The 23,927-nt window shown below is 40.3% G+C and overlaps 1 protein-coding gene and 1 long non-coding RNA gene across 2 annotated transcripts in view; one reads left to right on the forward strand and one right to left on the reverse strand.

Moving 5' to 3' along the window:
* Window positions 1–23,927, reverse strand: part of TENM1 (teneurin transmembrane protein 1) — a 516,043-nt gene that overhangs the window by 134,868 nt on the left and 357,248 nt on the right. The window contains exons 12-14 of the mRNA XM_075007401.1: window positions 14,749–14,934; window positions 12,936–12,959; window positions 7,828–7,974 (exon numbers count right to left, since the gene is read on the reverse strand). Coding sequence (XP_074863502.1) covers window positions 7,828–7,974; window positions 12,936–12,959; window positions 14,749–14,934 — 357 coding nt within the window. The remainder of the gene's footprint in view (window positions 1–7,827; window positions 7,975–12,935; window positions 12,960–14,748; window positions 14,935–23,927) is intronic.
* On the forward strand, window positions 1,611–4,058 carry LOC142020327 (uncharacterized). Its single transcript, XR_012647362.1, has 3 exons — window positions 1,611–1,728; window positions 2,543–2,625; window positions 3,349–4,058. It is a non-coding gene; the product is annotated as an uncharacterized LOC142020327 (long non-coding RNA).

Consider the following 23,927-nt stretch of genomic DNA (forward strand, 5'->3'; position numbering starts at 1 on the left):
GCCATTGTCTACATTGTCATCTGGAAGTTTTGTATTTAATTGAAATAAAGGGGGCAGTTCTGATCTTTCAGGAATATTGTTTCCAACTCTCTGCAGACTCAGGAAGACATCCTTGCTTGTTTCCACTCCATTTACATTCCTAAGGTTAACTCCAGACATTTACAATAGCTAGAGATATCCTGCACATACATATTCTATGTAATAGACGGTTTTGTGGCCTTGGAACTTGTTACAGAATCATTCTCTTACTGCAGAATTGTATTCTGAAATTTTAGCTTTAATTTTACATATAGGCAGAGAGGAAGACGTGACAAATTCCATGGTCACAGCACCATGGGCACTACCAATCGAATAGCTTCAGTAGAATACTGGCCAAAGCACTGACACAGGAAAGAGAATCTATAGGATAAATGTATAAAGGGTCCAGAAGCACCCAAAATGGATATGTGATTATATAAGTCACCTATTGGCTGCAGTCTCAGAGAACCAGAGGTATTTCAGAGGTCTCAGAATCACAGAAATGCCTCTCTAGGTGGGCCAGTTCTCGCACTCCACCTCCTCCCCCCAAATTCCACAGGACAACCAGATAAAGCTCAACCACGTAAGCATCTTGTGGTATTTGAGCATTTCATATCTGCTGATTAGATATTCAGCACTTGTATTTTCCTTACAAGATTAACATTTCCTCAGTAGTGCACAAACTAATTTTACCTCCTTTTAATTCAAATCACTCCTATATTACTCCTGTGCTAGTTTGTTTCATCACAAGTTCAATTACATTTACTTACAATTGCTAGGAATTACCGTGAACAGAAGAAACAACAAGAAGTCTTGTGGCACCTTATAGACTAACATATTTAGGAGCATAAGCTGTTGTGGGCAAAGACCTGCTTCATTAGACACATGAGTTGGGGGTTGGGGTTCAGAGGAGGATTTAAAAAGTGGGGGGGGTCTCAGTAAAGGGGATGGCCAGAGCTGAAAAGTTCTATTCAGTCAGAGTGGAAATGGCCATTATCAGCAGTATAAATCAAGGGAGGAGAAAACAAGTCAGATTAGTCAGGGGGATGTGGCCCATTGTCAGATTCTAATGTGGAGGTGTGAACATCAAGAGCAGTAAAATTCCTTTTGTAAGGGGCCAACCACTCCCATTCTCTGTTTAATCCTTGGTTGATGAGTCAAATTTGCAAATGCATTGCAGCTCAGAGGTTTCTCTCTCCATTTTATTTTTGAATTTTTTTTTGTTGTAGGACTGGTACTTTTAAATCTGTTACTGAGTGTCCAGGGAGACTGAAGTGTTCTCCTACAGGTTTTTGTATGCTACTGTTCCTGATGTCTGATTTATGTCCATTTATTCTTTTACATAGAGACTGTTCAGTTTGGCCAATCTAAACTGCAGTGGGGCATTGCTGGCACATGATGGCATATATTATATTAATAGATGTGCAGGTGAAAGAGCTCTGATGGTGTGATTGATGTTAGGTCCTGTGATAATCTAGCTGGTGTAGATATGTGAGCAGAGTTGGCAGCGAGGTTTGTTGCAGGAATTGGTTCCAGGTTTAGAATTACTGTGTTGTGGTGTATAGTTGTTGGTGAGAATTTGTTTAAGGTTAGCAGGGTGTCTGTAGGTGAGGACACGCCTGCCTCCCAAGGTCTGTGAGAGTGCAGGATCATTGTCCAGGATGGGTTGCAGAACACTGTGAACAGAAGTAGAAACTAAGCAACAGAAATGTGAGTTTTCAGTGCTGCATGCAGAAATCTCAACCTTTGCTCAAATTTCAGCTTCAACACAGCAATATAACAACAGCTACGAGAAGTCATTAACTGAAAATTCTGCCATTTGCAGGAGCATATTTAAAACCAGCCAAAGCCCATGTGTAGAAGGAACTTTTCACAGTACTTTGTTTGAGCAAAACAATTTACTTTTAGCTATATTTGTTCAAGCAGTCAATGGTTTTTGGCCTTGAACACACAATGAATAGAAAATGCATCAAGCCTGATTTTCTGAAGTGTCAGCAACAACGAACACGGTTTCTATTATATAATAACTGTAAGTTACTTGTGTAAGGACTTCATGCCTCTATGACTGATATACCATTAAAATATTAATAGACAGCTGCAATAGACTTATCAATATTGTTACAACATTGGTCACCAGTCAAAGGCTAAACTGAGCTATATATTTTTCCTTTGCTTGGCTCAGACAAAATAACTGACTGAAAGGAACTGGAGAGGTTACTCACACTGTGCAGTAACTGTAGTTCTTCAAGATGTTGGCCCCATGGGCGCTCCACCTGTATGCGCACCAGCACTGCTGCACCTACTGGCAGTAGGTTTGTAGGTAGCAGTGTACCCCACCACAGCTGGCTGCCCAAGCACGCAGGGCACAGTCACAAGACATTTGTGGCACTTACTGCGTATGTGAAGTGACCAGAGCCGATGACGAGAAACAGCGTCTGCAGCTTTCTTCCTTGTCTACTTTTTCTTGTTATCTTTAGGTGCTCCTTAAGGGTAAGTAGTTTTGATTTTGATTTTTTATTTTCAGGTGACTGAGGAGGGACTGCTCTTGACACTGAAGTTGGCAGCGATCGGAGAAGAACTGAGGAACTGGCTGCCCGTGCACGCACAGTAAGTGTTCAGAAATCTTGTACCTGTGCCCTGCGTGTGCGGATTGCTGGGTGTGGGGGGTCAGTACTACCTACAAATCTTCCACCAATGGGTGCCACGGCACTGACTCACCTAAAGGTGGAGCACCCACAGGAACCCTTGAAGAAGAATTAGATGTTTTGCTCAATTCTGGTATTGAATATTGAATAACAGTATTTTTATTTAAAAAATTAAAATATAGGGATTCACTTAAAGTAACCAGTAGGAGAAAAAAAACAAACGACGTAAACTTAAAACTGAGGCTCGGCATCAAATAAGTTGGTGCAGCCTGTCGTTTGCACTATCGTGCAATGAGATTTAAGAGGAAAGAAATAACCTAATGGTAAAAAGAATAGTGTAGAGTATGGATAGGCAGGAGGGATGGATGTTTTGCATAAGGAGGGGGTATACAAACCTCTCTGAACCTAGCACTTCAGCTGCATGTTCTAACTATTTAGGACTTTCTCAGAAATCGCCCTGATTACCAAAATTCAGCAAAAAGTTTCAAGCAAATTCCCAGAGCTAGACGCTCCCAAAAGAACTCTCAAAATAATGGCAAGACAGAGGAAACAACCTGTCCAAATGAGTTGAGTGATCATCTTCTAACCTAATTTATAATGGAACTCAGGTCAATCATGACATTGAAGTAATGGCAAGGAAAGATGAGAGAGGAAATGAGACTAAAATGTTTCTGTAATCCCACAGAAAGTGATATTCCACACTGAAGATGATATCTGTTGGAGATCCCAGTGTTATATAACTGATATCGTGAAGACTGCCAACGTTGCACAGATGTACTCCACAAAAGCCGATCAAAACCACATGCCTAAGCACTTTGTACATACTGTCAGCGTTTATTTGTATTTTTAGAAATAACTAAGTACATGAACAGACCCTTTAGAACACAAGTTCAGAAAAAGCTAATACGTGGCTAAGAGACGAGGGCACTGAGAGGGGTGGTTATAGCACACTCATTTGGCAGTCGAGTGGGAGTTGTGGATGAGTACACATGGTGGGTTTTGGCCCCAAAAGAATAACATAAGCACAGTGATCCAACCCAGGAAACACAGTCTTGCATGTTTAAGTCTACGATCATGCATAATTCCACTGACATATATGTATGTACGGAAGTGTTTGCAAGAGCCAGGCCCACAGGAATGTATAGCTTACATACAATAGTCATTGTTTAAAAAAAGAATTTTTGGTATTGTCTCTGCAGAGGTGGGAGAATTTTGTGGGAGTTCTACATATCCAATGCTTGAGATAAGACTTTTTAGTTCCACATAGGTGATGTCATTAGACAGAGTTGGAAATGTGTTCTAATACTTCTATTAAAATTAAAAATTGCTTCTCATCAATGTATTTATATTCATTTTCTAAAGGAGAAAGTTGATTTTTTTCCAGTCAAAAATACTTTTCAAACCTGTTTCTCAAACCTGAATTCAGCCTAAATATACAGGATCCTGATTCTTAATGTGGTTGATTGTCGGATATAATAATACTAATATGCTCCACCACCATTTTTTGCTTCATTAGTATCTTTCTCATAAGGATCTCAAAGCTCAGAACACTTCCAAAGATTTCAACACAAAATGTAAACATTTAAATTAAACACAATCAGTCTTAATGGAACCTTTCCCATGTGAAGAACTCATATGGAACACATACAACTAGACAAAGCCAAGAGTTAGAAAGTGTGCTCAAGGAAACAATCCAACAGCGGCTGAGAGGTTGGAGTGGATAATGTAAAAGATCTTTTCCACACCTAATTTCTGGCATTTTATGTACAGAAGGCCTGGAATTCTGCTTCTGATTTCTTTTTGATGTATATCTGTGTGAGAACAGAATCAGGGCCTATGCACTTGAGGTGGAAAATGAAGTGATTTTAACATGAAGAAACCCTTCAATTTTTTTCAAAAAGACAACCGATTGTGATGTAAAAATAATTATATTTATCCCTGCCGTAGCAACCAGGCAAATTAAATATTTCTCTCTCCACTTATCTCTAATTTTAATTTCAATGGAGCAGTCCCCACACATTATGCTACTATAAAAACAGTTTCAAAATTTACAGTGAATTGATGTTGTTAAGTATCTGCCTTAAACTGACAAATTCAAGGAGATTTAGAGTTGAGGCTGTCAATGCTCAAATAACTCACTGTTACTGCGGAATATAAAGCAAGCAAAACCCACAATATGAGGCAATTTATACAGAACCAGTTTATAGAGTGCATCAGAAAATGTGTCACATGTATTTCAGGATAAACAGGATTTTATGGACAGATTTAAAGGGGGAGAGTGTGAGTGAGTTCAGGGGTTTGGGCAGCAGGGGAGAGAGCAGCAGACAGATGGGAAAGTAGACAGGACGTAGTGACCCCAGCAGTGGTATGCTGTGTGAAGGGGCTAGAGATTCAATGGCATAGACTGTAAGAATATGTTGAGTTTATCAATAATGTATGGGGGACTGTCATGGGTGAGTCTTTCAGCACACTCCCTTTATGGGTGCCCCTTGGTCTGCAGGTATGTTGCACTCAGCATCCCTTGGGTCCTTGTAGCTAACTGGGCAGATCAGATTGATTCAGCCCCCTCTTGGTGGGGTCTGATTTATTTACTCTGTCTGAAGAGGGCTACTCACTTATTTAGCAGCTGAAGTTCACACCAAATATCAGTTCACATAAAAGTCCTGGTCAGTTTCCTTCCCATGTTCAGAAGGCCCCACTTATCCTCCTGGAAGCAAGTTGTAATCTGGACAAACATCCTGTCCCTCTTCTTAACAGTGAAGCCCCCTACCTCTCTTCCTTGAACATTAGGCAAGCTGCAGAGCTTCAGGCAGCTTCTTCTCCAGCTGGCCTCTGTCCCAATCACTTGTTCCACCCTAAGGCTGGTAAGGTTTACCAAGCAGACTTTCACCTGGGGTGGTCTGTTCTGCTGTGCTGGAGAAGGACGCCTACTAAAGCTAATGCCCACTCTGCAAGGCTAAATAAAGTGAAAAAAACGAAGGATGACAGAGAGGAAACTGAAGTATCAGAAGGGCAATTCTGACCTGGATTCACACATTAAGAGGGAAGTGCCAAAAGGTAAGAGGGCTCCATATGGTGGCACACAACCTAACACACCTAATGGATTAAACACTGGCTGATAGGTCTCAAAACGTATCTGTGAAGGGGGGAAACATGACTGATTGGGTCTATTTCTGATGCGGGTTCCACAGGAAGCAGTTCTTTGCCCTATCTTATTTAACCTTTTTAATCAATGACCTAGAAGAAATTTACAATCACTACTAATAAAATGTGCAGAAGGCAGAAGATTGGGGGAGGTGAATGATACACGGGATAGGTCAATCTGGATAACTTGGTAAGTTAGACGCAAACAAATAATGGGCATGTCAATATGTCAAATGTAAGGTAGGAATAAAGAATTCAGGCCATCCTTCTAGGATGGGGAACTCTGTTCTGGAAGGGAGTGACTCTGAGAAAGCTTTTGGGTCATGGATAACCAGGTGAGCATGAGCTCGGAGTGTGATACTGGGGTCAAAAAAGTTAATGTGATTCTTAGATAAATGGGGAAATATTGAGTAAGAGTAAGGAGGGTATATTACCTCTCTTTCATACTGGTACAACTGCTAATGAAATCATGCGTCCATTTTTGGTGACCACAATTCAAAATAAGTATGTTGCAACACTGGATAGGGTTCAGAGAAGAGTCATGAATAAAGTATTTGAAAACATGGTTTAGTGGAAGATTCAAGGGGCTCTACTTGTTTAGGTTTTCAAAAATAAGGTTAAGGGGTCACTTGGTCACCATCTGTAAATACTCACAGGGAGAACCAAAGAGAGGAGATAAGGAAGGTGACCATCCATCCCATATTGGGCGGGATGGTTCCATATTTGGGACGCTAATATGGCATCCTGATTTTTTTTTTTTTTTTTTAAAAAGGGACTCATTTTCCTGTATTTGATCCCCCTGCCCCTGACTTGGGGAAGCAATGGGAGCATGGGCAGCTGCAGCTTCCCTGGGGCTCTAGGGGATCGCCGGCGGTTGTGGCTTCCCCAGGTAGCGTTAGTAGTTCCTGCCTCCTTCCCAGCTCCCTGGGGCTTGGAGGAGCCACCCCTCCCCCCATATCTCCCTGTCCCAAATATGGTTGCCCTACTGAGGTAACAGAAGACTCTTCAGTCTAGCAGCAAAAGTATAACAAGCTCCAATGGCTGTAAGCTGAAGCTAGATGAATTCAGACTAGAAAGAAGGTGGATTTTTTTTTAAATAATGAGGGTAATAAATGACTGGATGAAGATAGTCTTCAAGGCCTGGCTTGGGTCATGGTGATTTCTCTATGGTGGAAAACCCTTAGAAAAACATCAAGTCTTCATTTAAAAGATATATTCTAGTTTAAGCAGCTATGGAACTTTAAAATAAATTCTTGTACAGCCTGTTGTTACACAGAACAGATGATCACAATGGTCCCTTCTAGCCTCAAAAATCTATGAATCCTTGGAGTGAAAGGAGACTGTAATGGCTAGGAACACTCAACTGCTTATACGCTGATCCAGCAAGGGAGAATAGAGCAAGAGAGAGGGTATTTTAATTGCATATTGTCATGTTTTTATGCTAAGGTCACATGCTATATTTAAACATCAATCCTGGCTTAGAAATCCTAAGCATACTTGTTACTGGCTTGCTCAGCACCATCTCAAAATATGTCTTTATATTATCTGAAGAGTTCCTATCATACTATTGATATGATAATGTATCAACATATATTCTGTTAGTCACACAAGAATGTTAGGACTGAATTTAAACTTTTATTTGTGTGTGTATTGTCAGTCTGACAAAGACAACAGATCCTCATAAAGCACGTTTATCATCAATGGAGTTATTTCCTTCCAAAAAATCCAAAGAGAATAACATTATTGTGATTATTAAAAACACAGATTTTTTTTCAAAATGTGTTCTAGTACTATGATGATGGAGACCATATGAGCAGGGAGACAGATTTCCTCCCCAAAGACCTTAAAATATAAACCACAGACCCTGCAACTACTCATTCATGGGTGTAATCCAATCAAAGTTAAGGGCACTATAAATATGACAAAGGGTTATAGCACATAAAGATATGATATGGAATAGCAGTTCAAGCAAATGAACTGTGTAAGAACTAAAAAGTAAATAAAGGGGCATGTACAGTACCTCCATCGTTATCCATATTATCCCCACACACCATTTCCATGACAACGTTACATCCTGTGCCACTCCATCCCACCTGACACACACAGTGCCATCCATTCTGATCGAGAGTACATCTCCCATTTCCATAACACAGACCTGGGCAGCCATCTAGAGAAGAAAATGTAAAGAAGGCGGCATCATGACATAAATCCTTCATATTTCTTTCCCTTTCATTAAAATGATAAATGGTTACATGTACATTTTTACAATTATATATTAATATTTGCTACTTTCAAATGATGTGCCAGTTGGTCTACTTTTGACTCCTTTCACATTCTTGGCCAAATATACAACTGTGCTTGCCTAGGAAAGCATGCCTAAGTTATAAATGCTTTTTTTGTGCCTAAAAGCTTGTGGACACAAACATTCAGATGTGGGTGCACACACAAATTGAGTAATTCGAGATGTCTGTCTACTTTGCACATAAAAATAACTTCTATCTTTATTTTCATACCCACCTGGGCACCTGGTATCAATCATGTACTCATGACAGTTTTTATATGAAATTTTGATACAACATAGGAATTTACAAAATGTAGGCAAGTAATTTGAGGCACGCAAATCTGGGAGCTGCAGCTGAAGATGTCATTCTCAATATTGCAGGTATGGAAACCTACTTGAATTCAGTAGGGTGAGTGAAGCCTGTTTTGATTCATCTGAAATACTTTCCTCACGAAGGAAAATGGGGTTTTTCACTGTAATGTTCCCCCCTCAACTTCCTTACAACACTATCTCCAATTCAAATACATCAAATACTTGCCCTCTGGTGGCAATACAAAGTGTTTGGGTTTCTTGCTGTAAATTATGGAACAAACTGGATCAATTGCATCAGCCACAAGGTTTGTAAACTCTGAATCAATGGTTATCTGGGCATTTTCAGCTAGGTTCCTAGCTCAGTGAGACAAATGGATAATATTCTGGATGTGCCCACTTACGTCGATCTGCTTGTATCGTTTGGTGCCAGTACCGACATTTCTCAGATCTCTACCTTACCACACAGAGAAACAAAGGAGAATGGTTGAAGCTTAGCAATTAATTTAATGTTACAAGTGGCATCCATTTCTAAATGAGTGCTTTCTCTGTGCCAGAAGAGCCTCACAGGGATTCAACGCCTTCCTGTATTTGAAGGTGTGCGCTGACGCTTCTGCACTATCAAAGGGAAAAGATTAGATTCAGTGAGGAAAGGAAGACTCAGTTTGGAACCACCAGCCAAAAAGACAGGGACTAAATATTAGTGGTTCACCTAGGCTACGTCTACACGTGAAGCCAACATCGAAATAGCCTATTTCGATGAATAACGTCTACACGTCCTCCAGGGCTGGCAACGTCGATGTTCAACTTCGACGTTGCACGGCACCACATCGAAATAGGCGCTGCGAGGGAACGTCTCCACGCCAAAGTACCACACATGGAAATAAGGGTGCCAGGCACAGCTGCAGACAGGGTCACAGGGCGGACTCAACAGCAAGCCGCTCCCTTAAAGGGCCCCTCCCAGACACAGTTGCACTAAACAACACAAGATACAGAGAGCCGACAACTGGTTGCAGACCCTGTGCCTGCAGCATGGATCCCCAGCTGCCGCAGCAGCAGCCAGAAGCCCTGGGCTAAGGGCTGCTGCCCCCGGTGACCATAGAGCCCCGCAGGGGCTAGAGAGAGAGCATCTCTCAACCCCTCAGCTGATGGCCGCCATGGCGGACCCCGCTATTTCGAAGTTGCGGGATGCGCAACGACTACACGGTCCCTACTTCGATGTTGAACGTCGAAGTACGGCGCTATTCCTATCCCCTCATGGGGTTAGCGACTTCAACGTCTCACCGCCTAACGTCGAAGTTAACTTCGAAATAGCGCCCGGCACGTGTAGCCGTGACGGGCGCTATTTCGAAGTTAGTGCCGCTACTTCGAAGTAGCGTGCACGTGTAGACACGGCTCTAGAGAGACAAAATGGACGAAGTACTATCTTTTATTGGTCAACTTCTGTACGGGTCCTTCTAGTCCAATAGATTGGCCAACATAAGGTGACCAACTGTCCCATTTTAGCCCAGACTGTCCCCTTTATTAGCTCCCTGGGGAGCGTCCCAACTTTTTTCAAGAAACAGGCTAATTGTCCCATATGTTGCAAAGTGGGGACCTGAATTTTAAACAGACAGCTACTTAACCAGCAGGGGCTGTGCTAGCTGGAGAGGCTGGAGGAAGTATGTGAACACACTGTTGCTGGCAGCCCTCAGAGGGGTGAAGGAGGGACAAGGGGTCAGATACCAGAGTCAGGCTGCTGCACTCTTTGCTCACGCTGCCTGAGAAGACAGAGTATGTTGTGTCTCAGCTATTCACCCCCACAAACACTGCTGGTAGGTAATAGGATTGGGGTAGGGAGGGAAGGGCCCTATGGTGGGGAACAGGGGCAGCCACTTGGGGGGAAAAGGTGGGACAGTGCTGGAGGTTTGCACTTAGCTTGGTAGCCCACAGGCAGCAGCAAAGAGGCAAGTCTCTGGAGGAAAGGGCAGCTTGATCAAGGTCAGGAGTTAGATGGGGGATCAGGGGTTTGGAGGCGTCCCATGAAGGGTGGGGGACAGGGCTCAGAAGGGAGCAGAGACAGGAAAAATAGGACAAGGAAGGTGAATCATAGAGGAGGGCTGGGTTAACTCTTCTGGATACCAGGGCTATTAGAGTTTGTGGGGCTCCCTTGTATCTGGGGTGACACAAAAATAATGGATTCAAAATATGGGAGGGGGTGCTCCAGGCTGGGCCAGAAGGCTGGTATGTGAGATGGGATGAGGGTGCAGCAGGAGGGAGCTTCAGGCTGGGGCCCAGGGGTTTGGAGTGTGGGAGGGGGCAAAGGGGACCCAGGACCTCAGCCCCTTTTAAATTGCTCTGGCAGGTGTGGTAAGTGAGACACTCTGCTTTGGGGAGGCTCACCCCCAGCTCCATTCTTTCTGCCTGAGCCTTCTCTCAAAGGCCAGACCCACAGCCTTCAAGAGGAGATGGGAAAAGGTGAGGTGATGGGGTATATAAGATGGGGATAGGGAGTTTGGCTGCCCCATTTTGCATAGGTATTAATGGTTTAGAAGGGAAAGAATTCTTTTTACAACGTAATTCTTTTGGAGTCATGTAACTATCTGAAAACTGACCAATTTTATTTAAAATATCTTGTGTCACTTTACTAACTGCTGCATGGTAAATTAAAAACGGGACAAACTTTACCATAGATCCTGTTTATATATTTGACTTATCACTTAGAGTTCCATCAAGTTTTAGCATTTGTTTGGGAAGGGATATTTGAACCATTAGGCTGCAGACCTTAGCTTAAGCTGGCCCTGCCCTGGGGAATGGGGGAGCTACCTAGGCCAGGACTGCAGAGCAGGGGAGGAAAGGGTGGCCCAAAGGCAGTAACTAAGAAACAGGCACCATAATTCATCTGTTGTAAATCCACTGACCCCAGTGAAATTTAAATGGGGAAGGGGTTTAAACTGGCCTAGTAGGTTTCATTCTCAAAAATACAAAATGGTTTACGTTGTTCCAGAACCCACTCCCAGCCTCCTGTCCAGACTCCTGCTCCCTATTCCTGGGTGCTGCCCTCCTGCACACCCCCCACAGCCCTGATTTCCAGCAGCTCACTCACATACTCCACTCCCCCTCCCCCGCATTCCCCACTCCCCTGCTCTGGCTCCTGCACTTCTCTCACTACCAGCCCTCATACTACAAGCCCACACTCTGGAAGACAGCAAGATGAGGACAAGGTAGGCACATCTATAGAGCAATAACCACTCAATTGTAGGTATATATATTAATTTTTACTTATTTTTGTTACAATAATGCAGTATATTATTTAAATGGGTGCTCAGTCAGCTTAATGTTACATTGAATGTTTGTCTTGCTTGGCTTTAGTGGATTGCTATTGAACTCGCTTAACTCCAAGCAATTTTACCAGTGTCCCATATTTCACATAGGGAAATATGGTCGACATAGGCCAATAGCATGTGTTGCAGAGAAAGATGTATTTTTGGAACAGTCTGTGCACAGTTCCTTATTAACTCCCAAAAGTCAGAGAGTTGTTTTTACCTCCAGGATACTCATGTTTTGTTTTTTAAATATGTTAGCTACCCTCATCTAGGGCAGAGTAACAGGGTTGATCAGAGAACGATCTTCAGTCGATTTGCCAAGTCTTCATTAGAGCTGCTAAATTGACTGTTGGTGAATCAATCTTAGAGTGTCGATACCTATGGTAGTGTAGGTGTTGCCTCACACAACAGTGTGGCTAGGATTGAGAGAAACCAGCAATAGGCTCATCAGAGCAAATTCATGCCACAGAACATGCACAAGGTGCAAATCAACACAATTTAGTTCTTTGGGTCTGGAGTGATTTGTCTCTAGCTTAGACAGCATTTTCTGCAAAAGAACAAATGCACGCATTTCTCAAAGCAGCAGACAACAGGTGTAGGGGTGGAGCAAATATTTATAAATCCCACTGATTATCTCAAAGCCTCATGCAGTCCTGTACAAAGCCATGTTTTAAAACATGCATTGTTTTACATCTCTCTCCCCACTCCCCCCAAAGTCTTAGAGAATCATATTTCTGTCACAAATGAAACCTACGCCAGGTGCAGATGACAAAAATATGGAAATTTTGTTCTAATAGAAGGAAAGATTGACATAAATTATTCTGATAATAGCAAGTCCTCTGTGCTGTCATCATTCTGTGAATGGAAACCATGAGCAGAAATGTGACTCGCCTCACGTAGCATATTACATATATATGGAAATCGGTAACCAAATGCGAAAGCAACATTCCAGTCATGCTTACTTTAGACACCTCTGCTTCTGATGAAATATTAGGGCAATATAAAGAGCTAAGAATGTAGAAAGTCCCAATATTTTATGAGACAAACTACATTTCTCTGTAAATATATACCTACCTCTCCAGTCATCCATTTGATTTATCCTAGATAAACATTGCATCTTAACAGTACAAGAAGTGGGAGGCTCTAAAGGGAACAAGTCACACAAATACCCCTATTCCCAACACTTTTGTATCCTTTCATTATTCCTTTGCAATGCTTACATGAAAAGCTTACCTCGCACAGCATCTAAGTAGTGAGCTTAAAAAAAGAAACAAAAATGAAACTGTGTTAGATTGAATTTCTGCACCAGAATGAAAACAAAACCATTTGCTAAGAGTTGACCATACTTTCGCTAACATAAAGTGCCTCCCCTACAATTTGAATAAAACAAATTGCTGATTTTTGTTATGCAGAATGTCAGATCAGACTCATAGAGCAATAAATAATAATTGCAGCTGCCTCTGTGTTCTTCACTGTTTTTTAACATTACGGGCACTACCATGTGTAATGCAAGCGGTACCTTCTACTTCAGTCATTGCTTAGTTAACTTTTCTTTTAAAACAAAACCAAAATGTCTCGAATTAAAAAAAAATTTTACTAACAAGAAAGAAAAATCTCTTTATTTGGATCAATTTTTACTCCTTATAAGCAGCTATTAGTTTTTCTATTTAACTAAATGAGGAAGACAGAAAAGAAAAAAAAGATAGGCACTGTAATCACAAAACATGAAAATTTGGACAATCTACCTCTCAGAATTAGGTATCCTGGTCTCTTACATGCAATTAAAATGTTTCAGAATGAGAGTGCTCTGAGAAAACAGTGATGACATTTTGGCAGGAAACACTATTAAGCTCTACAAAATGTGTCACATTTTATTAAAATAAAACAATTAGCATTTGTACAGCTAAGTAATGACTTCTGAAAAGAGTCATAAGCTTTAACTTATTAGAAATATTGTAGAAGTTGGCTGCTGCAAAACCATCTCGTGACAAGCAAAATATTTAAATCCCCTCAAGAGAAGGCAGCAGGTTCAGAATTATTTAAATTGCCAGCTGCTTTCAATTCCTCACAACTTCAATTAACAATTTTTAAGTATTTACTTATGATTCTCAGCACTTACAGGAATGTAGCTCAGATGTGCATATACCTTTGATTGGATATTTTCTGACTATTGCATGCAATACAAAAACTGCGCTGACAGCATTCTCTGAGACAAATACTGATGTGGTGTCAGTGTGTGCCCGTCAAAGTCAGTGTAGAAGCATCTCTGTGCCCCAGGCCTGACTTTAGCTTTTTATTCCAATTCAGATGTCTTCTTCTGCAATCTTGTGGTAAAATTATTTTGCGGAAGAATAGCTACTTTTAAATCCATTATTGAATGTCCAGGGACATTAAAGTGTTCCCCTTAAAGTTTGTGTGTATTGCAGTTTCTGATGTCAGGTTTATGTCCATTCATCCTTTGGCATGGAGTGTGTCTGCTTTGTCCAATACACACAGCAGAGGGGCATTGTTGGCACATGATGGCATATATCACACTAGTGGAACAAGAGAATTCTACTAAAAGATAACAGAGGGTGACATATGAATTGGAATTCATTTGACACATCTAACCTAGGCCTCAACAGAGATCTCAACTATCTTATTTATGCATTACAAGGGCAATTTCCCCACCTTTCATATTTGCAGTATGTGACACTTCCAACTTAATCTGCTCCACCAAGTGGTCCTATTAGTGACAGGTAACCTTTTTTGCCCCCACTTCTTTCCCCTCCCCACCCCTCTGCTTCCTCCCTGCTATAGAAAGCCTTGGATTCTATTTTTCTACTCCAATCATCTAAAAAGCGGGTCTTAAATATAAAAGCTATGACCTAATAAATTTCTTAGTCTCTAAGGTGCTACAGGACTGATTGTTATTTGTGAAACTACAGACTCACATGGCTGCCCCTCAGAGACTTATTTTTCCCCAGAGACCTTCAAACAGAGTGGTGGCAGCAGATCTTCCCAATGGTAATCAGCCTTTTCAAATATAAAGAAATAAAAATCTTACCAATGGTGCAATGATCCCCTTCCCATCCAGGGCTGCACTCACACTTCCCATCTTTGCATTGACCATGTTCAGCACAGTGAGAGTGGCATGTACGCTCCTCACAGGTTGGTCCTACCCAGCCATCTTCACATTGGCATATTCCTCTTGAACACACACCATGGCTACCACAATCCAGAGTGCATAATTCTACATGGGATTCAAAGAATACATACTTTTAGGTGGTAATTTCATGGGTTGTTATGAACTATGCACCAATAATTAATACAGACCCCAATGATCAAGAGGGACTGAATGCAGGACTTTTATCCAGAAATACAGGCTGAAATCATATGAACTATTCCTTCTTTAGCAGAAGATAAGCAGCAAGCCTTAGGGCCAGCCACTAATGGCATGCAACAGGGCCCTGATCCAAAGCCCTCTGAAGCCAGTGGTAAGACTTCCATTTACTTTGGTGCATTTTGTTTCAGGCCCCAAATGAGCCAGTGTTTGCAGAAGTCTAAGACACATTTTTTATTTAAATAATTCTCAATATTCAGAATCCAGGCAGACGGAGATAAATCTATTACAGCAAAGTGATCACTGAGATATTAATCTGTTTCTACTGATTGGAGTGGGAATAAAAGCCAATGAGCTAATACACAAACTTTCATCACAAGAATGTCCCAAATACTGCAGTGGTTTTCAAAGCGAGTTCAAAAATCTTTGTTCTCTCCACTGTGCCCATCAATTTCTGGCTGGTCAAAATATAAAAACAATTTCATGGGGACAAAATCAGTGTAAGTCATTCCTACTCGCAAAATTTTTTCTAAATGGATGGGGCCAAGTGAAACTCTCCTCATAGAGAAGGAGAATTAAAATCCTGAATTGTTTCAACAAATCACAATATGCCAATTGCAATTCTACCACTGCTCAGGGTAAAGCTGTTGTGTGAAAAGAATGGGTTCATTATAAGAGAGCTCAGTGTAGTTTAAATTTATTTAAAATAATTAGTGTCAGCAGACAGAATTTGCTTGTTATACTACAATTAACCTGCCGGCAGAATGTTTCCTCCTCTTTCCCAGAAGCTAGTTGATAGCACTGTTAGAATAAACCAAAATAACCACATCTGTTCTGATTTAAAATCTGATTTAAAAAACATAATATACCAAATGGTGAAAAGATTTCAACCTGACATGTTTTAAAGAATTATAATTTCTTTCGCTGAACTATTGTATACAAACATTCCCCCTTGAATAGCTGTAATGGCAAAAAGTGACACTGTATTGGAAAAAAATAAAATATGTACTTAATTTTTTTATCCGTTTCAAACTTTCAGCAGAAAGAAAAATGTTAATAAAAGCTAAACCTTGCAACAACAACAGATGATGACAGGTCTTTGATTTACAGCATATGCATAAGAATGTCATTTTGTTTTCAAGTTTCAGGGTGATGAACTGTTTCATTCAGTGATACTTTTTAAAACATTCTATGGACACATGTAGTATATTAACTTAATAAGCAACAAATGAAAAAATATGCTAAAATACAATATACATTCCAAGGAAATATGCTCATAAATGAGCATGAAAAAATACAGACAGAATTTAAAGCTTTACTGAAATACTTTAGTATTAATTTGTGTCTATAATGGAGCAAGGCACAACACTTGCATAAATAAAATCTGGATAGAGGTCAGAATTACCCCTTTGCTTACCTAAAAAAAACTTACAGTTTTATTCAACACACCTTTAGAATCTCCCAGAAACCGTAATGTCCACACATTTCACTATTTCAAGAATATTCCAGCACAGCAGATTACACTCATCCACCTGAGAAGTATACCTGCTCCTCAGCTGGTATAACTTAGCATAGTATCATTCACTTCAATAGAACTATGCTAATTTATACAAGTTGAGGGTTGTTAATTTACCTCACATGAGGATATCTGTAATTATATTGGCCCAAATCCTGAACTGTTATTGCTTTGCACATGTTAACATAATGAAGCACAGAGGAACCAGCCAGCCAGATGTACGGAGATGGTCTGATAATACAGTACCAGTGTGGTGACTCTTACATCCCCTCCAGCCATTGTTAGCGTAGCAAATGCAACAGGACTGGAGACTCCACCATGTTCAAGTAGATTAGAAATATGGAAAACTTAGCTTGCGCTTTTCTCATCTCATATCACAAACTGCAATGATTAAAATCATCTTTACAAGTAAAGGATGTGGACTTAGTAGTCTAGTACACCATTTTTTTTTTTTATCTCCATGTTGCCAGTTCGGATCCAGTTCACCAATTGAAATGATGGCTGATGGCTTTCTTGAAGCAAATGAGCAGAGCAGCTTGAAAATGGAAAGAAAAATGCAAACACTGCAAAAGCGTCGTCATGTTCTCCATCTCACAAGTTGTGAAATACTCAGGGTAACAAGCCCGCGCTCTGTGTGCCCTCCCTGTTTCTCCCTTGTCCCACTCCAGCAGCTCTGTGTATTCCCATTGCATCTCAATGACTCCCATACTCTTTCCATCCTAGTATCCCATATTCTCCCCCCAATGCCCAGAGTTCTGTGTGCCCACTCATTCTCCTATTTTCCTCATGCTCCTAAGCAGATGCCAGTGCCACCACACATCTCTCATATTCCCTTAAAGTTTTCCCCAAATTCAATTACATGTTCTCCAAAACCTTGGAACTGATCAAATGCAGAGTTCAAAAATTATTACATTGCATAAAGACACAGAAATGCCATCAAATTCAGCAGAGTTTCTCCCTTTGCTCAGCTAAAAGGATAACAGCTGTAGAGCTATGATCCTCATACACCTTCAGAAGTCAAAGGAAAATTTGAAAGCAATTCTTGTTATGAACTAATGAGGGCAGCAGCTATATTAGAAAGCAGGAATTGGTTTCCTCTGAAAGCTAACACTGCACTTCAACAACAGTTCTCTGACAATAAGTCTGCAAGGGGAGGAGATGTGTCATTCAGTTGCCTTTTCTTACTCAATTGCTTGAAAAATTGTGCTGAACTGCCCCACCCCCAGCACCGGTTTCCAGACAATAGGTGCTGAGAGATTTTGCTGGGGTGGGGGCAGCAGCTTGTGACACCAGCCAACGGGAGCTGAGAAATTTTGATGAGGTGGGGCAGTACCAAATGCTCTACCATGTCCTTAGCCTCTGTGGCCAGCCATGGGCCAGATTAAAGGCTTGATAGGCTGGATCTTGCCCACCCTGTCCTACATGATATTCATAGAATCATAGGGCTGGAAGGGACCTCAGGAGGTCATCTAGTCCAGCTCCCTGCTTCAAGCAGATCAACCCCAACTAAGTCATCCTCCCAGGACCTTGTGAAGCCAGGACTTAAAACATTAAAAAATATTGTTTACCAGCACAAACAGTGTTTCTCCACTGGGAGATTTTTATGTATATGTGTTTCCTCTAAGAAGAAATAAAGAATTGTTTTGCATTTGGGATATTGAAAACAAGATAGCTTGAACTGAAAGAACATGCTTAGTTATATTTATTAGGTAAGCAACTGGATTTAAACTGACCTTCTCTGCACTTGAGCTACTTTGCTGTAGTTAGCATGGTCATTAGGTTTGATTTCTGCTGTCTTGCCGGAGAACAGAAATCTATGGGCAATAACAAGACTGCACTTGCATACTCCCTGTCTGAAAAATCTGTCTCTAATGTTCAGTAACCGAAACCATGATGGAAACCTGAGAATTCAGACTCTGCCCACAGAGCACTGCACCTTGCCCCGAGTCACAACCCCCTTCTTCGCCCAAACTCCTAAGATCCCTAACACCTCTCCTCCCATCAAAAATTATAGCTCAGCCCTGACACAGGACGGAAAAGAAAGGAATACTCAACACTGGGTAGTGCTGAAATACTCTAGTGATGGGCACAATACAACACTCTCCCCAGCCACTGCAAAAAAAATTCCATCCATAAACGTCACATGATAAAAAAGCCCAAAGATCATGTAATTGTTACACTGGACTCTTTGTTACATTTTGTCTGTTTTTCCTTACAGATGCTTAAAGGACTCAGAAGCATCCCAGATGAGCAGTGCTCAAGGAATAAGAGCAGCCATGCAAAATATCCTGGGATTTGTCTAAGCCTGGTAGTCATGTATCAACTACTATGGCTCAGCAAACACAAGATTATATACTGCAAGGAGACGAAGTCAACAAGAGAGGTAAAGCAGCTGGTGAGGGGGAAGAAGTAGGGAAAAAACCCTGCATTTCCTTCTGCTCCATTGCTCCTTAAAATGCATAATAAACTGCTATAATTAAAAAAAAAAACCCTCTTTGCAGTCAAAAAGTGAATTCTGCTGGACAGTATCCAGCTTGAGGCTTGTGTGTTATATTCCACTGTCAATCACTTCCACAACCTCTAGGGCAATGCGCTACACCCATGAAGTTCCTTGTCTGTGTATATGTAGCAATTAAATAAAACAGAATAGGCAAAATGTATTTTGTAGCTGTTGGAAATTCTTGCCTAAGCTGTGCCTCACTTGTCTCAGCTGATGAGCTGCCCCTGGCTCAAAATGACCCCTGCTTATAGGCTTTTATGAGATACAGTCTTATGAGTATCACATATATAATCCAGACTCCTCAGCCTCACACCTACTAATCAGCAGGAGACTTCTAAAAATACCCCTGTTCAACTGAAGCAGTCTGGAATTTTCAGTGACATGTCCTTAATTTTGAAGGTTCATTAATTCTGTGAGAAATCAGACAGTCTGAAGCATTACTGGTAGATATTCTTGAAAATGTGACAAATATGTTGATTGTTCTAAGGCTAATCTAAAAAAGCATTAAAAATTCATTTAATATTCTTTATTTTAATTATCTAAGTCAACAATGAGTTTTCTTTACTGTGTTTTATAATAAGTTTCTACCAACATAATAGGAAAAAGAAAATTAAAGCTAAATATTTTATAGTTTCTAATGACAAGATTTCTACGTTATTTCAACACACTTCAGAATAATTTAGCTAGACTATTATGTTAAAACAGAAAAATATATGTAAACAGAAATTTTCAAATCATCTTAAACAAATCTTTTATTTTACTTTCCTCACATATTTAAACGATGAACCTTGTGCTACAGATATTCTAAACCCATAAGTTTCATATTCATAACTTTGCTAACCATTTTTAATAAGTGGATTTCCATAAAGATTAGAAATTAATCTAACCCGACTTTTACCCAACATGTTTAACTGCCGGAGGCAATGAAAATTCACCTATCCAGGCCTAATAATGTTTTTTTCAATTTAAATGTACATTGCATTTAATAAGCTTGCATAATAATTTCAACAATATTCCTGAGGTTTTTAAATTACCTTCCTGCTGTGTCCTGGAGACAACCCTGTTCTTTCTTTCGTTTTTTCAGTCAATGATTTTTCAATATAATTTTTTCTCCCACAAAGTTCAAAACTAAAATTGCAAGTTTCAGAGTGATGGGGCTATTTCTGAATTATGCCAAATACAGGAATTGTCTGCACTAGTAAAGGCTCCCCAAATGAAATAAGCTATATTGGCAAAAGGACTTTTTGCTGTTATGACTGTGTCTATACTGGAAATGTTACTGAAATATTTGTGTCAGTTAGGATCGTGATGGAAACATGTAAACCTCTTTTTAAACTTCATAAATCATCCAACATTTTTACAGACCTTCTTTCTTTCCCCCAGAATTTTCTTTAGTTTGCTTTCTTTTCATCATTATTTGGGGGGCTTTTTAATTTTTCTTATTCCCATGTAGTCTACAGGCTTTAATATATTATTTTATAGCTGGAGATCACCCTACTAAAGTGTTTACAATAGGATGAAAGATTAGCCTTAAACTGTTATTAGGACAGGATCTCTTGTGGATCACTGTCTTCAATGAAGCTGTGCTGATTTAACAGAAGCTGAATGACTATCCCCTGTAAGTGAAATGTTTATGGATTAAATTATACTATACATGACTCCAGCATTGCTGCTGAAGGACAAATGGGTATAAGCAGACTCAAGATTCTACATGGACACTCAACACTCTTGAGAGCAACTGTCTGAATGACTGGCCAAGAGGAAAAGGGTTGGGAACCAGGGAACCTGGTAGATACACAGTTTCCTCTGTCTCTCCTGTGTTGTTTGTTTGTTAGATTTGTCACAAAAATAACTACTACAGCTGTGATTAATGGTGGATTTACTGAAAACTGCAAAATGTTAGATGCTTCTGCTTTTAATTGTGCCTATTGAATAACCGACAATTTTCACACCATTTCTTATGTTAAGGAATGTCTTACTCAATGACCAATCCCATGATTTCTAAAGGATTACTCATCCCCCTCACTAATGTAAGGCCGGCAAAAATTCAAGGTCTCAACATTATGGTGTGCTATCCTTAGTGTACACACAGCGAAAACCACGATCCAGATACTTATTCAGTACAATAGAGCCCATCAGTCCAAGATGGCCACCTGTCTTGCACATATGGCAGAGCCACCATTACCCCAAGCAATCAATTTCACCTTACACTTAACTGTTAGCTCTCTGCTTTAAGCAGAAAAAAAGATTTGTTATGTATCGTTTTGCAGACTTACATTCTCAATGTCTATTGTCATTAAATAAGTACTGTCTGCTGCCCATTGTCTGAGCCCTCAGGTTTCCCGCAAGTGAAAATTTCTGTTGATAAAAATAAAAAACGCTGAAAATTAAAGTTCAATACGATCTGTCCAAATTATAAAAATGCAAATCTCATTCTCCCAGTCCTAGTTTTCAATTAGTCAGTGCAGGATGTCAACCTGCTCCTCCCTCAGCTTGCGTCATCCCCCGCAAGCAGCCTTGAGAGGGGTCAGCAGACCAGTGTTCTATTGCTGTTCTCTGTCCTACTACAAGGGAGGGAGGCAAGCATGTGTGCAGGACCCAATCCCAGTTTATACCCAAGGGTAGCCCTTCCCCACAGTGTCTGCCAGGCTCCTGGCCCTAGGCCCTTAAAGGCACAGAGATGAGATTTCCTCCCAAGCACTATTATTCCTGGGGTCTCTTCCTCTTTATCAATAACCTCTAGATCAATGTGTATGTGTGCGGAGGGCATTTATATCCATATCAGACCGTCCGAAATTTTAAAAGGCCACTCCTCATTATGTGGGTGGGCTGACTACTAGGCACTACTATCATGAAGGGAGGCAGACTACTTCATCACAGCACCACAGCCCAAACCACATAAAATTAAAAAAGTGGAACTAATGCTGCTTTTTCTTTTTGTACATTACTCATAGGCTATGTCTACACTATAGTGATCCTTTGAAAGAAGCCTTTCTGGAAGAGATCTTCCGAAAAAATTCTTTCGAAAGATTGTGTCCACACAGAAAAAAGTGGATAGAAAGACTGATCCAGTCTTTTGATCGAGAGCATCCAGAAAGCCCCTAATCTTTTGAAAAAATGGGCGAGGGATCGAAAAAATCCGGCGCCATGAGGACTGCTCTTCCAAAAGAAGGGCCCACGGAGCAGCTATGTATGTTTTTTTTTTGCAAGAATCTTTTGAAAGAAGGCACTCTTCCTGATCTGGGAGCAGAAGACGGCTTCTGGAAGAAGAGCCGCATTCTTTCAATTTCGGATCGAAAGAACGCATTTTGTGTGCAGATGCTCCACGTGTTCTTTTGAAAAATGGCAAGCTTTTCCAAAAAGCTTGCTAGTGTAGATGGAGCCAAAATGATGCTGCCCCACCACTGGAGTAACTGTATTAACTGCTCTTTAAAAATAATCCTATCCCATCCCTATGGATATGTTTCTGATGCACTAAGTAAAAAAAAAAAAATATATATATATATATATATATATATATATATATTCCTGATTTCCAGTAAGAAAGATGCCATCAACAATCTCACCAGCTATAGTGGGGTTTAATTGAGTCACCTTATAAAATAGTTTATATATAAATAGATTTTTAAAATTTCAAAATAATTTCTTGTAACACTAGAAAATATTTTTTGCAAACTGGTAGCCTTATTTATTTATTTTTGACAATTTGTATAATAAAATAATCACCGATCAGACAAAGAAATCAGGAGAGACTGATACAATAGTTAAAGGAATTCTGCTCCCCATACAATGTTTTTGGTTACATTTTTCTGTCCAGTTTTGTTTCTCATTGGTAGGATATTTTCTTTCTGATCCAAATCTAATTTATTAACATGTACTGATTCACTGTGATTCAAAACAATATTTTTGGCTCAAAATCTAATTAATGCAATCTTTCAAATCTGGACCAGCAACAGAAACATAGTAACAGATATTTCACTTTATGGAGCCAAAGCTCTAGAAATTGATACCACTGAGAAGGATTAACACATTCACCATTGTGTATAGCTTTGTTTAATGAACCATGATATTGGTGTAAAACAGAAGTACAGTTACGTTATGTCTGATTCACAACAGGCTTTAAAAGTAGAATTTGTCTCTCTCTGTTTTTAGAACTAGAGATGATACAGCTCAACAGGTCAGATAACTTATGGGAAATATTTTAAAATAAATGAACAGAAGAATAATCTAATAACAAGGAAGATTGCACTGACACGGGGTGAGGGGAAAACCCACATAGTGCTCTGTTCAGATTAATATTATATTGTGGTCCTCAAGTAAAAGAATGTGAAGTTCCCTTGTCAAACACTGTCTTTTTTCATAGTCATCTCAATTACTTTGCAAATTGTATAAGCAGAGCAGCTACAGAGTGGCCACTAGAGATTTAGGTTCTGGCTAACAAGCTCTGTAAATTTCTTCACAACAATCTGGGAACAATCGGAGGAAACTTCTTTCAATTCATATAGTTTTCTACATATGGCTTGTTCAACAGAATATTAGCAGGGGATCAGTGCAAAAAAAGTAATGAGTGAGATAGAAAAACTGTTATGAAAACAGGAAGGCAAGGATGCATGGAGGAATTCACTGGTGAAGGAAAATGCAATACAAATTTCCTCATATGTATGGCACACAGATCCACAACTGAAGCCAGAAAGACATGAGGGTTGGACAAAGAAATGAAACCACCAAGTCAGAGCTGCACCATGAGATCCAAATGGGAATCAGTGAAGCTGACAGATAGTAAAGCTAATGGGACACGCCACATACTCCATTCTTGTCAGTCCCCGCTGCTTCCTGATCCTCTTCTCTTCTGGCATGATGGTGTTGAATTACTGTGCTCTCCTGGAC

Source organism: Carettochelys insculpta, chromosome 13, assembly GCF_033958435.1.
Source record: "Carettochelys insculpta isolate YL-2023 chromosome 13, ASM3395843v1, whole genome shotgun sequence".
Classification (NCBI taxonomy): domain Eukaryota; kingdom Metazoa; phylum Chordata; order Testudines; family Carettochelyidae; genus Carettochelys; species Carettochelys insculpta.